Below are 13,388 nucleotides of genomic sequence, written 5' to 3'. Positions count from 1 at the left end.
TCTATCTATGATTTCGAAATAATGGTTTTTTTTAGTTCATATAATAGGTTTTCGCACTTTTCGTTTTTGCAAAATTTTTCTGTCTGTTTAAACGAGCTAATCTTCGAAACGACTGAATCGATTTTTATGAGATTTTCATTGGCAGATTCAGAATTTATAGAGTAATAATTTAGACTTCTTTTTATTCTGGAAACATTCAGAGTAAATTTAGAAAAACTGTAAAAATCGCTAGTATCAGAATAAAAGTAGCCGGTGCCCCGGTGTCGGTTTAGAAATTCTTTTTCCTGTTTCTAGCGAGATTAATCGAAAGGATATCCTTCTAAAGGCTAACGCGAATGCACATGTAGCTTATCTACAGTCGCGGTGTTAACTTCGTCATTATGCCAGCTTTCGTCGCGGTTTTGATGCATTCCCCTCGTTAAGAACAAATTCACCGAACTTCGTCGCGCCATTCAATTCGTTGAACTTTCCACCATCGACTTTCTCACCTGGTTAGAAACCGCTGAAACGCGTGCCACGCTAGAATTTAGTTTCTCGCACGGATGCTGTTTCGAGAAATTATCGGTTCGCTTTAACGCGACTCATGCATAAGGAACAGGAGTTTGCATCTCATTGCTGCGTGAATCTGCTCCTCCGTCGAATTGAAATATAAATTCTAATTTCACCTTCCGAAACGTTTGATTTTCATATTTTCCCTCGAGAAAAATAAAAAAATGCATGCACTTTCCTGTATGGAAAAATCTGCACAAGAAAGGTGCACAAGTCGAAACGCAACGTTGATGTATGTAAAGTTCTTGGAAAGCTTATAAAAGGACAACCGCGCGGAAACGACAGGGTATGTTTTCCCGGAAGTTGACGCGGAACCGCGGAAGGCAACTGAAAGGAAAGCGTGGCTATACCGAGCCGATCGAACGAGCGAAATTAAAGGAGCGTTTGTGAAGCACGCGCGTAACGAATCCCACATATTTCCGCGCCTTAATTTAATTGTATCGCGCTGCGCTTTTCCGTGTTTTACCCGAGCTATAATTACGACGACCGTTCTCAGGGTCCTGCAACTGGAACAGGAAATGCATTTAATGCTGAACCGGCACGAATTTAAGCGAATAAACTGCGCTGACATTTCAGGAAAGATTCGTCGACAACTCGGTTAACCAAATGTTTATATCTTCCTTGTGCAATTTCGAGGAAAGAATTTATATTTCAACCGTCTGTCTAATATTTGATCATAACTGTCGTTTACTCTTAGCAAGATTGAAAAACCTTGACTCGCTCGATGGGATAGCTAGACAAGGATCAAAAGTGAAGTCTTTCATCAGATTGATTCGACCGATTCAGCTATCCGTACCACCGATACACTAGCTAAGCTTTAATATTCGAAAATGGTCGCCGCGAACTGACCTAGCCGTCGTTCGTATCGAGCTCTGATGAAATTTTCCTCGGTTTCTCCTCTTCCGATTCTTCTCTTCGGCGAAACGCGCGTCCCTTATGAAAAAATTAAGCAATGTACATTTACACTCGAATAATTCAATTTTAATCATTTTATAATTACACTGTAATATCCTCTTTTCCTCAGAATCTCGTGAAAAACACGACTCAATCAAAACGATTTACTCTTTTTCAGATGGAGGCGCCACGGTGACCCTGATTTTTTCCACAGGAGATTTGGAGCAACCAGGGAATGTATTTCTTTGATTAAACTGGTTTTTGCGTTAAGAAAAGGTCGCCTGGCAAAAAGTGTCGAAGGTAAAAAGGGAAGTTTCGATGTTCTTTGCTCCTCTTCGAGCAAGGTGGTAAGAAATAGCCGTTTTATTCGCATAAGATTTTTCATGGTTGTTTCAACCGAATGACTGGGTTCCTTAAAGTTGACGGGTTCGTTTCAGAAAACGTTAGCGAAGGTTGATCCGTAATTGGATTCATCCCTCGAATCGATTAATTAAGTTTCGCCGACTCCACGCGCCGATATCGGACGAGACTTCTAACCTTTGATAATTGAACAGGGGGAAAGTTGCCATCCCCGACTGCATGAACTATGCACGGAGCGTTTGCCGGATCGTTGCACTCTGAACGGTGAGTAAGTACGTAAATAATACACTTTGCTTCGTACTACACGTGTTATGTTCGCTTCCATTTACGAGCCATCTACGGAATCGTGACTCTTCACGGTACCATTCGTTCCATTTCGTTTTATTTCATTTTTTCTTTCGTTAGAAATATTGAAAGCAATATTAATTATAACACGGATCGTTAAAATGAAAATAATTTTCCGCTAAACGTTACCGTAGCGTCCTCTACGCGCCGATAACTGTATATCCTCGATGAGAAAATAAGAAAATTTATTCATGCAAATTCCGAATGAAATTGCCCGATTAAACGAAGCTCGCAATATCAGTCATCGGTGATTCTCGTTGCAAACAACGGCTTAAAGATTGCGAAAGTTAAGCCTCGTTCATACAGACGGCAGTGATAGCAGCAACTGCTCGCTATCTGGATTATTATGGCTCGTTTGCAGCCGTGCAAACATTGTTACTACCAATAATGTTCGTATTACGTCGGGTTGTTCATACCGAATTGCCGGTCTCTGCCAGTCCGGCTTTGCTCTGTTATCGATTACGTCGAATCCACAGTTACGCAAACAGTGTTCGCTAATTATTCGATAACATTATGTCGGGTCCTCGTAGACGGATACACAGCTCTCGTCCAGTGTTCGCGACGGTAAACGTTGTCGATATTACGTCCGGTTCACAGCTACGTAAACATTGTTCACCGTCGACGACGAGTACGCTTCTTCGTTTGCAAATCAGACGTCAAACGCGTGTTATTTACACCGTGGTTGAAAAGAAAAATGACTCGGCGTTTCGAAAGAAGGAGGATGCTTTCTGCGCCGCGATTTTCCAGGTGCGCTCGTTCCTCGTGGTCGTTCAAGGTGAGCCTTTTATTAATCACCAGCATCGAGGATCGTACAAAGGAGACCTCTGGTTCGACGTTGGTCGAGGCATCGTATTTCGTGCACAGAAATTCAAGATTTTCTTGACACTGTGCGGCCACGTAACAGGAGATTTCACATCCTGCTTTCGTCGACTCCTCGTCCACGTTCCGCGACTCGATATTCTAGATCGGAGCGGAGAGAATAAAAATACGTAGAATTCCTTTCAGTTGAGTCCGTTAATTCCTTCGGAATCTTAATTAACCGTGTCACAGTGAACGGTTCGTTTCCGTGTAAAATCATCGACAACCGATCGTTTGCTAATCGTTTCCGGTGCAGTCATTTCAACTAGCTCCTCCCATTTTCTTCAGTTACCATCGAGTCACTCTACAAACGATCCTACATGATTTTTGTGGAAATTTTCCAAAAGTATTAAAGTGCAATTTTCCTCGCGCAAATTGATTGCGCTTGGTGCAACGAATGATAATACAATAAAATAAAACAAAAGGATGGGGAAGTTTAGAGATAAACCGTGTACGATGAAAAATACACGGTATCATGGTGTTATTGTTAAAAAAAAAGTGTAGATAGCGTGAACGATTGACGATGAAAAAAGCGATCGTCGCGTGAAAAGGATTGTACGAAAATTTATCGAACTTCTCGTTACGACAGCTCCCTAATTGGAGATGTAACATGGATATCGAACCGGAAACTGGAACTAAACCGTGTGTCGTGATTGTCGAGCGAAAGAATAACCGATCGTTGAACTTTTTCACGGATTCGTGCTCGCTCGTTGTCGCGCGACACGCGTACGAATAGGCGTTAGCAAGCCGCGTGTAAAGTACAGATTAAGCAAAGCCTGTTGCGCTGCAATTTAGGCCCCCCCTCTGGCAATTGGTCACGCGCGAATTATTGCGTTATCGTCTCGCAATGTCCTCGGAGTTGCACCAACCTCGTTCCTCCCGGTGTTTTTATTTAAACAAGCCGCGACAAAATTTGATTTCATGGACAAATAAATTAGAAACGTTCCGCGGTGTATCAGACGCATTATTCGGTTGCTTGAACAGAACAATTCGTCGCTCGAATGCGTTTGATGTCAAACGAAACGGCAATAGAAATTGGACGTTAACAAATTCATCAAACAACAATTGAAAGCAATTAACGAACAGTTCGATTTTGTTTTGACAACTGACGAAACGGGCAAAACGGTATTCCGTTACCGTTAGAATTCGATTATATCCTCTGCTCGATTTCGCAAGCGTACTTTCGCGCGGTGCATTTTTCTCCTTCGAATCGTGCCTGTTCCCCCGCATCGCGAACACCTGGCGTGCATTACCTGCATCTTGATCAACGCCTCGCGAAATCGATACCTCGGACGAATATCAAAGACAGAATCAAATTGTATGTTTTACACGCACGAATCGTGATTCGATGTTATCAGGGATTGTTTGATTATGATAGAAAATGCTTCCTGCTTTCGAAGACAGTTAATTATCTGGGGTCTCGTGCAAATAAGCCTAATTAAGACGACTCTTCGATGAGAGAATTGAAATTGAACAAAGATTTCCGTAAAGACACTTCCTGTGTTTTCATGTCTTTCTTCCTATACAGGATGAATTGTTTCAAATGAATTAACAATTCGTGAGATATTTCTAACGAATAAATCAATCCGTTGGGAAAAAAGAATCAAAGTGACATAACCCAGACCTTCGTATCTCCCAAACGACTCCACCCACAAGAGTCGTTATCATTACGTAATAGTCTCCTCCATACAGTGTACTGTTCATTTCAAAAATATTCTACTAATTGCCACAGTTCTTGAAATAATTAAGATAATAATGAATATTGAGTCACTTCGTATTTTCTACGATTCTCCAAATCAATTTAGAGCAAGCTTAGTCATCAACAGTGTAGTAATATCCTCGCTGACTAATTTTACGTAACGTGTCGATTACTTCATTAAATAACGACGACTGTATTCAGAAAATTAAAAGAACTACAGACCGCTTCTGTGCCAGCTTAGAGCTCGAAAACACATGTGTGCTCATGTAAATCTCCACTTCTCGTGCTTCTTCTATAAAGAAAAAGGTATGAAATAGAAAATTAAATTGAAATTAGGGCTCTCTCCGTGGTCCGCCGTCCGAGGGCGGACAAGATACAGATCTTGATTTCCGCCTTTCGATATCTCCTCGACGCCACGTAACGCGCCTGCTTTCAATGATTCGATCAAATTAAATTCGTGGTACCGGTCACCGATGACCCCCGCGTTCACCGTGTTAACGAGGATCGATGGATCGAACATGCGTCGCGTCACGACGCGGCTCGTTCAGCTAAATATAGCATCGATCCATCGAGTCACACCGACGATCACGAGTTTTCTCGCGAGTTGCAGCGACACGCCTCGACATCCCGCGTTTATCTCGTTGCTGCAACGTGGCCGTACGAGCGGAGAAGAATGTCCCGGGCTCTTTTAACCGATAACGCGAGTCTCGAACGGTGTTTCCTTTGTCCCGTTAATTGCATCGATTCCGTCGTAACAGCCGCGGAAAGCGATGCTATCTGAATGTACACAAAGGAGCGTACTCTGACAGCCACTTTGGTGCTGCGTGTCGCGATTATCGTCGACGCGGATCCTCCACGAGCGTGGAGAGTCGTCGAAACGTTATCTCGTGTTTGCGCTGGATCGCGAACGACATTTCTATGGACTCGTTAGCGAAAAACGGAAGAGGAAATGACACGTGACGAGAGGTTGGAGACGATGTAACCAGCGCGCCGGAGGTATCCTTGGGATTAATCGCCGCGAACTCTGGTTCTTTGCTCGAGTGAAAACTTCGAAGCGTAATCGAGGAAAACAAACAAATCGTTGCGCTCGAATCGACCACGCGGTTCTTCCCTATCACAGGGAAATTCGTCGTTGTTTTTATCCAGTAGTTCGGCTTGCGGTTTCCCGCGTCAAACCGCGTTCACTCGCGAGCCTATCGAAACGGAAAAAGTCAACTCTCCCGTTTCGGACTGATGTCACGTTGCTGTTAGTCCACCGGCTTACCGAGAGCGGATTCGCTTATGTCGGTCGACTGCGGAATTTTACGAGCCTCCACTATCGATTCGTCGATCGTCGATCGTTGACGCCTAACGGGACATCAAAATCATTCAACTCGTCCGTCTTGTATCTCTTTCTCTTCAGAAAAATTCTTCAAATCTTGTTTAAAAACACTTCTATCCTATTGAGATTCACAATGCTACCTATGCACTTTGGTTTACGATGCAGGATATAAATGCACATTAATGGTAGATCTACCGGAAGGCTCTGTCCGTTTTATGACTTAGATACGATAGGAGTAGCTTCTAAACAATGACCACTGCATTATGTGTTTAATAGGAAGCTTCGACTGTATGAAATAGCAGTTTCGCGTTTACGATAGTCGACAGGATTCATGTATGTCATTGTGTTCTTGCCAGTTTAGAAATAATGCAGTGGTTGCAAAACGGAATTGTCTGTTGAAGACGAGAATATCAGGAGGCGATGGTTTGAATGGTTCAAAAGCGTAGCTGAAAGTCGATGTTTCCGCAGAATTTAACACGAAGGGCTTCAAATGCCGCTTCCAAAAAAGGACATCTTCCTAAATTCCCAGAATGCAAACGGTTGAAATCTCTGAAGAACTCGCTTACCTGTTCCGATCCTCTCTAAACAGTACCGTCGAAAGTTTCGGCAGACCCGGTATAATCCGGAGTGGCACACTGAGAAACACGGAACGGTAACCGCGAAAGCTGGATTTCGAAAGGAGCAGCAGGTAGTCGGAAAAACTGGGCCGAACAACAAAGATGCCGATTAGCGCGCACTCGTCGGGAAGAGCAACAGCGTGTCGGGGCGTGTGTATATACGCTTTTTTAAGAAAGTGAAGAAAAATTCACACCGATCGTGCGTCGCGGCCGGTGCCGAGCCGACTGACTGACTGACTGACTGACTCCGCCAGTCACCAGCGTACAGTCACCGCACTTGCATCAACACACACCGGCTGCCATCCACTTCCCCCGCAGCCTCTCGTTTCCAGCTCCATTCCATTCCAGTCGCCCCAGTCGGCCTCTCCTGCATCCCGACTGGGGCCTACCCGCTCGCTTGCATCTTCTCTCGGCCCGCACTCCAGCTGCGTGCCTTCCTCGGCTCGCTACGATCCTCTACGACCTGCTCCTTTGCTCTGCGGTCCCCTCGACTTCTGGAATTCCATAGAAATTCCGAGACACTTGACTTTCGGCTTCTTAGCCTGCAGTCACCGGAGCACATATAATGAGGACGGTTAGCTCTACGTGTACAGCCACGTGTAAATTAGGCTTCTGTTAGTTAGGGAAATTTCAAGGAAACGGGGTACCATCGCTTCAGCTTCGAAGTTAGACTCTTCTGAGTTTTCTTAGAGTTGGTGATTCCTCATTTTATATTATCCTTTAATTATAGAGAAATTTCTGTTTACTGTGTCTTGAAAATTAGAGAAATTCGCCGCCGAAATTTTATAGTTCGCTTATCACCGTTGGCACGCTATCGTCTCGTTGGGATGTAATTAAAGATTCAAAGTTGATAACGGTAATGGGCTGGCTCTCAGGGAATTAAATTCTTTTGATATCTTCGAGGAATCGTGGCTTTGGAAAAAGGAAATATCGTGGATGCTATTGTGAACATGTTTATCAACTTGCTACGTGTGTCACAAGATACGAATCAAGATAAGCTTCCTCTTGTAGCTATGTACCAATCTAAATATTTAATAGATCATTCGTCAAGGTTGCAAGTAATGAATCAAGCAGTGTTTGTTAACACGCGCCGGCGAAATTGACTGCATCACGCGTGGGTTATTCGATATAAAGCGTGATTTGCAAACAGGGTCAAGCAGAACGCGTTTGCGATACACGGTGCACGCAAGAAACTGAATACCAAAGATTCCTGGAATCACTGGGACCGGGCGATAAAGCGTTTACACCAGAATCGATTAGCATCTTTCATTAAAATTAATGGAGAATCGATACTAATCCTCCTACGATCGCGTGCATGTTCCGCGCGCACTGGTGCTGCGCTAATTAACCCGAGTATCTGCGTCTGACCGAGATACATCGGTGCATTGAATTTGATTTTAGAGCCAGCCAAGCGTCGTGCCACTGTTCGAGATACCCTGCTATCCGTCAATCAATATTTTACCGACGATCACTGCACCTATAGACACACCTGGTGTCTAAGCCCTGACACAAACCCACCTGGCCGATATCCGTTTCGCAACGAAACGCATAGATGCACCGCTAATCGCGTGGGATATGCAGCGATAAATGGGTGGGAACGATTTGAAATTTCTCAGACGAGGCTGCGTGCGTCGACTCGATGAATCGAATATCTTTTTAAAGAACGGGAACGTGTCCTAGTTGTTCATGATCTAAAATTACCGCCTAAGATCAAACTGTTTTATCGTACGAATGCGCGTTGAACGGTCGATACATTTATTCAGTAACATGGTTTCTGTCTCAACTACTCAGATAAGTGTGATAAAAAATGTATTTATTATTTGGAAATTTTGCACACTTTTTAAAATGCAACGTTTTAAAAATATTTTTTGAAAGTTTCAAGTTAATCCGAGTGAAATTAATTAAATTATGAAGTTTGAAAGTACGCTTCTCAAAGCGCGCTTCGCAATGCAGAAATGCAGTTTGTTGCAAATTAATTTTTCAAAAATCTACCCCGGTAACGTTATTTTATTAACATCCAGTAACATATATAAAACATTAAAAAAAACTATACAGAGTACTAATTATAAGTATTTGAAAATTGATAATAACTGCAAAACGAATGCGAATAAATGCATTTTTTTATCTCTTCCGGTCAGCTGTACATGCCGAGAGGAGATAAAGCTTTCAAGAGGGTGTTAACGCTTTCCGAGGGCAAGTAATCTTCCGGAAGCACTTTCGATACATCGATAATGGCTTCCGGAGTGCCGCTCAATTGTTTGAATGCGTTTCGCGCTTGCACCAATTCCGTCAAAACGTTTTTAAAAAGCATCTGAAAATAAGTATGCTAATAAGTATTTCGTACGTTGTTCCACTATTTTTAATGCAGTGATTTGCTTGCCTCAGTTCCTCCGTAATTTGCAATACCAATACATCCTACCAGTCCTCTTCCATGAATATAATATCCTAATTTTCGTCTTCTTAATCCGAAACAATAAACTACGTTTTGCTTTCTGCACGTATCGAGCAATTTATCAACTTGATCATCCAATCCGCCTAAAATAATATAACAAATAGATTCATCTTTCTATATTTTTTTTTTAAATTATTAACATGCAGTTACCCTCAAGATCAGTTTTCTCAATATCAGGAGCAATAATCACAAATTTAATCTTGTTTAATTCAATCTGTTTGCAAACCTCCCTTAAACCAGCATAATAGCGACGTTTGTACTTAGACTTGTTCGGGTTTTTCTCGTGAAATCTCTTTTGAAGTCTGACGATTTCCCCTAAAAATTGTTCAAGACTTTCGTTTAAGCTTTTTGTCAGCATATTTGTACAATATCTGTAAGATGAACGGATTTGCAAGATCAATGTGCTGACCATAATTTATCGCTTAAGTTAATCGTAGCTAAGGAAGTTATAAGGGAGAGGACAGGGGAGGGGAAATATAACTTAACAAACATTTTAGTCGTATAATACATAATGTTTATTATGTATATGAACAAAGAACTATTCGAGCGTACAAATTCACGTTATACAATGGTATGAAATAAGACTTAAATATCATATCAAGTACAGAGTAGTTGGTTATTTATATACATACGGGTTGAAATACTTACTCTCTAAAACTGCGCGAATGTGTTACGATATTTGTGTCTTCCGTTTTTGCGCTACTACTTTCTTCTTTAATTTCTTCTTTAATGTCGTCTTTTAATTCGAGGGAAAGAGTTTTCGGGACAATCTCATTTTCGATTATATTACTATCTAGCGGAGGGAGATCATTTCTGTTGTTATTTTCAACTAATCTATTTGGCAAGAGCCTGTTCTGAATGTGAAGATTGTTTATCTGATCGATTATATCTGGACTATAATACATGTAGCTTTCAAACACATCCTCTGTATTTGGGTCTCTATAATCTTTATCGTACAGTGTCATGGTACACATTCTTCTCACATAATTTGGATCTGTCTGTGGGTCTGTTGTGATTCTTAAAGCATTGAAGTTGATTGTATCTACGTCTTTGCATACGGCTTCCATCTTGGCGCGTTCGAAATCCTCTCGTTTTCGTATATTGATCTGAGCTTTGATATCACGATTCAGTAAAATGATCTTCTTCAACTTTGATGGCTTTTTATCCTTTGAGATACATATTCTAACTTTTCTAAAATCAGAATCCTTGTTTCGGTCTGATAGACCCGGTGCTATTATACCAAGATTTCCCTTGTACAAGTTAATTTTTAATCTGGGAAGGTCTTTGTTAGATATTCTATTCGTGCACCTAGTATTCTGTAAGAAAAGTTACAAAGTTAATAATTTAGTCAATTCCTTCAGTGATATTTAATTTGAGTCCAGCAATACTCACCTCTAAAGCTTCTTGAAGATTAATGCAGATCTTATCTGTTCTTTTATAACGTTTCAGAGACTTTGACTGCTTTGACTCTGCGTTATCTTCCATAGGTACTATAATTTTTATATCAGGATTTGGCAAACAATATTTCCTTGACACAACTGAATTTCTACCCTTAGCACTTGTCTCGCCAAGTTCAGGATACTCTACATCGTCCAAATTTATAATTTTATCATTCTCTTTAAGAACTAAGTCCTTCTTACGTGTTGGATGTTTGACCTGATTCTTTTGATCAAGTTCTGGCCACTGATTATCGGAAGTACCATTTTCGCTTATACTGAAAAGCAATATAAGGATGGAAACGAGATACTGGTTGACTATATCGTGTAATGACTACGATGATACTTACTGGAATGACCATGTCATATTATCAATATGTGATCTCCGCATTACTCCGTATTCAATATATAGTCACAAGATGTTTCACCGTGTGTTCATCAAGTGTTAAGAGTTCAATGACGTTGGTATATATATCAGAAATACTGTCATAATTATTACAAGTACCCTTCACTGTCAACTACGCAGAATGTGCGTCAGTTACTGGGGTATATAAACAAAACTATAGAGTATATCACAACGTACCAACAAACACGGTGACAGATAAAAGATCCGAGATTCCCAATGTTTAAGTTCATAAATTCAAGGTAAAAATGTGCATGCGACAAAAATAAGTTCTTAATTAATTTTATTTTGCTTTTGAATTCCATTATACAAGCTTTAAAGTTATTAATTTCGAGTATTTGCAAGTTTCTGAACATTTAGTTAGATAAAATGTTAGGTTACCAGCACTGGTGACCCATATCTGAAATGGAGGAGTCCAGTACTTGTTGGAAAGCTGTAGGAGGTTCTGGGATGTTCGGGAACTGAAGTTTAATCAATTTTGAAAGAGAATTTCTCTTAATAAAGATGCAATAAGTATTTAATATATTATATATATGTACATATATAGTCGATGTGTGTCGACGACGATATCGTACCGCGAATTCTCAATGAGATTGGAACAGTAGAATCTTAATTATTTCCCTTTATATCAATAATTTCTTGAATATTATTACATTTTTTCCAAAATTTATTGATGTAAATTGCGATAATTGATTTCCTCGTTTTTGACTATTGCGACGATATTAGTACGAATTAAAATAATATATTCTTCATTTTTCCTGCTTTTATGACGATAATTTATTAAATACCATTAATATCTTTTGTTTTTTTCTATCTTCTTTCCTATATTTCGGTGCTTTAAATAGAAAAAAATAATCTTAACCTTATTTCAATATGGCGTTGATAATTTTTAACGAATTCTTCCATTCTTTTAGTGTTAAAGTTTCAAAGCAATTCGAAGTTTCTACCAATGTCTGTGATTGGTCATTCCATTATGGCGTCCACCCTTTTTGACCAATCAGATTCATCGTTGAAGGGTGAGGAGCGTGAAGTGTGGCGCAATGCATCAGTCCTCTTCGAAGCTTCGTCCGTCTTTCACGTGTCTGCAACAGGTAAGATTAAATTATCTTCAAATATTAAATTAAATTGCCGATCTGATGTTAAAAGTACAAAAAACAGAAAAGAATATCGAAGAGAAGTCTAGATTCTTGATCTTTGACATTAATTCGGCATTTTCTTCAAAAATACAAGAGTTGAAAATTTGTGCTCTTGCCGCGATTTCATAATGAGGTTGGAGCAGCAGAATCTGAATTACTTTTCCTTTTATATCGTTAATTTCGTAACCAATATTGAACTTTTTAATACTGTTTCACACAATTTACTGTTTGATATTTAATAACGTTCTCTCTTGAGCATCGTAATATTATGAGATCTGTTCGTCTACCGGCTTCGGTTCGGCTGGGGACGAACATTATCGAATAATACCGAACGGTGCTGATCGGTCTTCGGCAGGAAGGACGGTCTCGCCATTTCTCTCGCGAACGTCAAAGTGATAAGACGTGTTGAGAGCATCCTTCCGCATAAATAGTAGGTGCGCATTCTACCTATTAAAATATTTTGCATAAATTATAGTTCGATCGTTTATTAGTAATAATTTTATTATTGTTGATTAAATTTTATTTACATAAATTGGTATTTCTTATTTGTTACAGATATTTGATGAACATTGAAAGGACGCCATGATACCTAATATGGGTTTGAAATAGAATTTCGTAAGAATTTATTGTTTTAATTTATTCTAATCAATTATTAATATTTATTATTATTTGTTTTTTTATTGAGTCGTTGTTAATTGCTAGCATTTTGATAATTACTTGCTACCAAAGTCAAGAAAGAAAAGATTAGAGACATATTTTTTCTTTAACCAATTCATAGAAAAAGAATAATTACTTTTTCATTTTATTGAATAATTTCGTCCAGTATTTTAATACATTTGTTTTAAACTAGAACAAAATTGAAATAATTCGTATTCTACTGCAAATGATTACTTCTCTTCTGCAATTATTAATTATTTTAAACAATCTATTTTTGTTAAATCGTAATAATTATATTATAATATCCAGTTTTCGATGCAAGTTTAAATTAAAATAGAATCACGTTTTTAAATCATATGCTGTTTAAACATGATTAATTATTGGATTTTGCTTATTGAAAAGAATTAGATAATTTATAAATCATGCCGTAATAGAATTTCCAACAATTAGTATCCTTACAATCTTAACAACAAAAATCCTTTGCTTTAATGCAGTAGTCTATTATCTTTATTACAAAATGATTTTCTATCGATGTAATATTCATTGAAATAATTATCAACAATTATTTAAAACATTTCATTTCAATCTAGGATCAATATTCAGCTTTAACAATATTTGTGCTCGTCGAATATATTTCACGAACATAGATATTTTCATTTAC

General features: G+C 39.4%; 2 protein-coding genes across 3 annotated transcripts in view; both read right to left on the bottom strand.

Moving 5' to 3' along the window:
- LOC114879002 (serine/arginine repetitive matrix protein 2) overlaps nt 1-6,948 on the bottom strand; it is a 44,589-nt gene extending 37,641 nt beyond the window's left edge. For both annotated transcript variants that reach the window (XM_029193451.2, XM_029193453.2), the window contains exon 1: nt 6,593-6,948. The gene's annotated coding sequence lies outside the window, so the exon portion shown is untranslated. The remainder of the gene's footprint in view (nt 1-6,592) is intronic.
- A 1,684-nt stretch (nt 6,949-8,632) lies between these two features.
- On the bottom strand, nt 8,633-11,086 carry LOC114879001. The gene is made up of 6 exons (XM_029193450.2): nt 10,882-11,086; nt 10,488-10,809; nt 9,744-10,411; nt 9,246-9,466; nt 9,024-9,178; nt 8,633-8,954 (listed from the first exon to the last, which is right to left on the bottom strand). Exons 1-6 carry the CDS (start codon nt 10,920-10,922, stop codon nt 8,778-8,780), a joined length of 1,584 nt encoding a protein of 527 aa, XP_029049283.2. The 5' UTR covers nt 10,923-11,086; the 3' UTR covers nt 8,633-8,777.
- Between the last annotated feature and the right edge of the window lie 2,302 nt (nt 11,087-13,388).

Source organism: Osmia bicornis, chromosome 9 (assembly GCF_907164935.1).
Source record: "Osmia bicornis bicornis chromosome 9, iOsmBic2.1, whole genome shotgun sequence".
Lineage (NCBI taxonomy): Eukaryota > Metazoa > Arthropoda > Insecta > Hymenoptera > Megachilidae > Osmia > Osmia bicornis.
The sequence above is the reverse complement of the archived record's forward strand: the minus strand, read 5'-3'. Positions and strand labels throughout refer to the sequence as shown.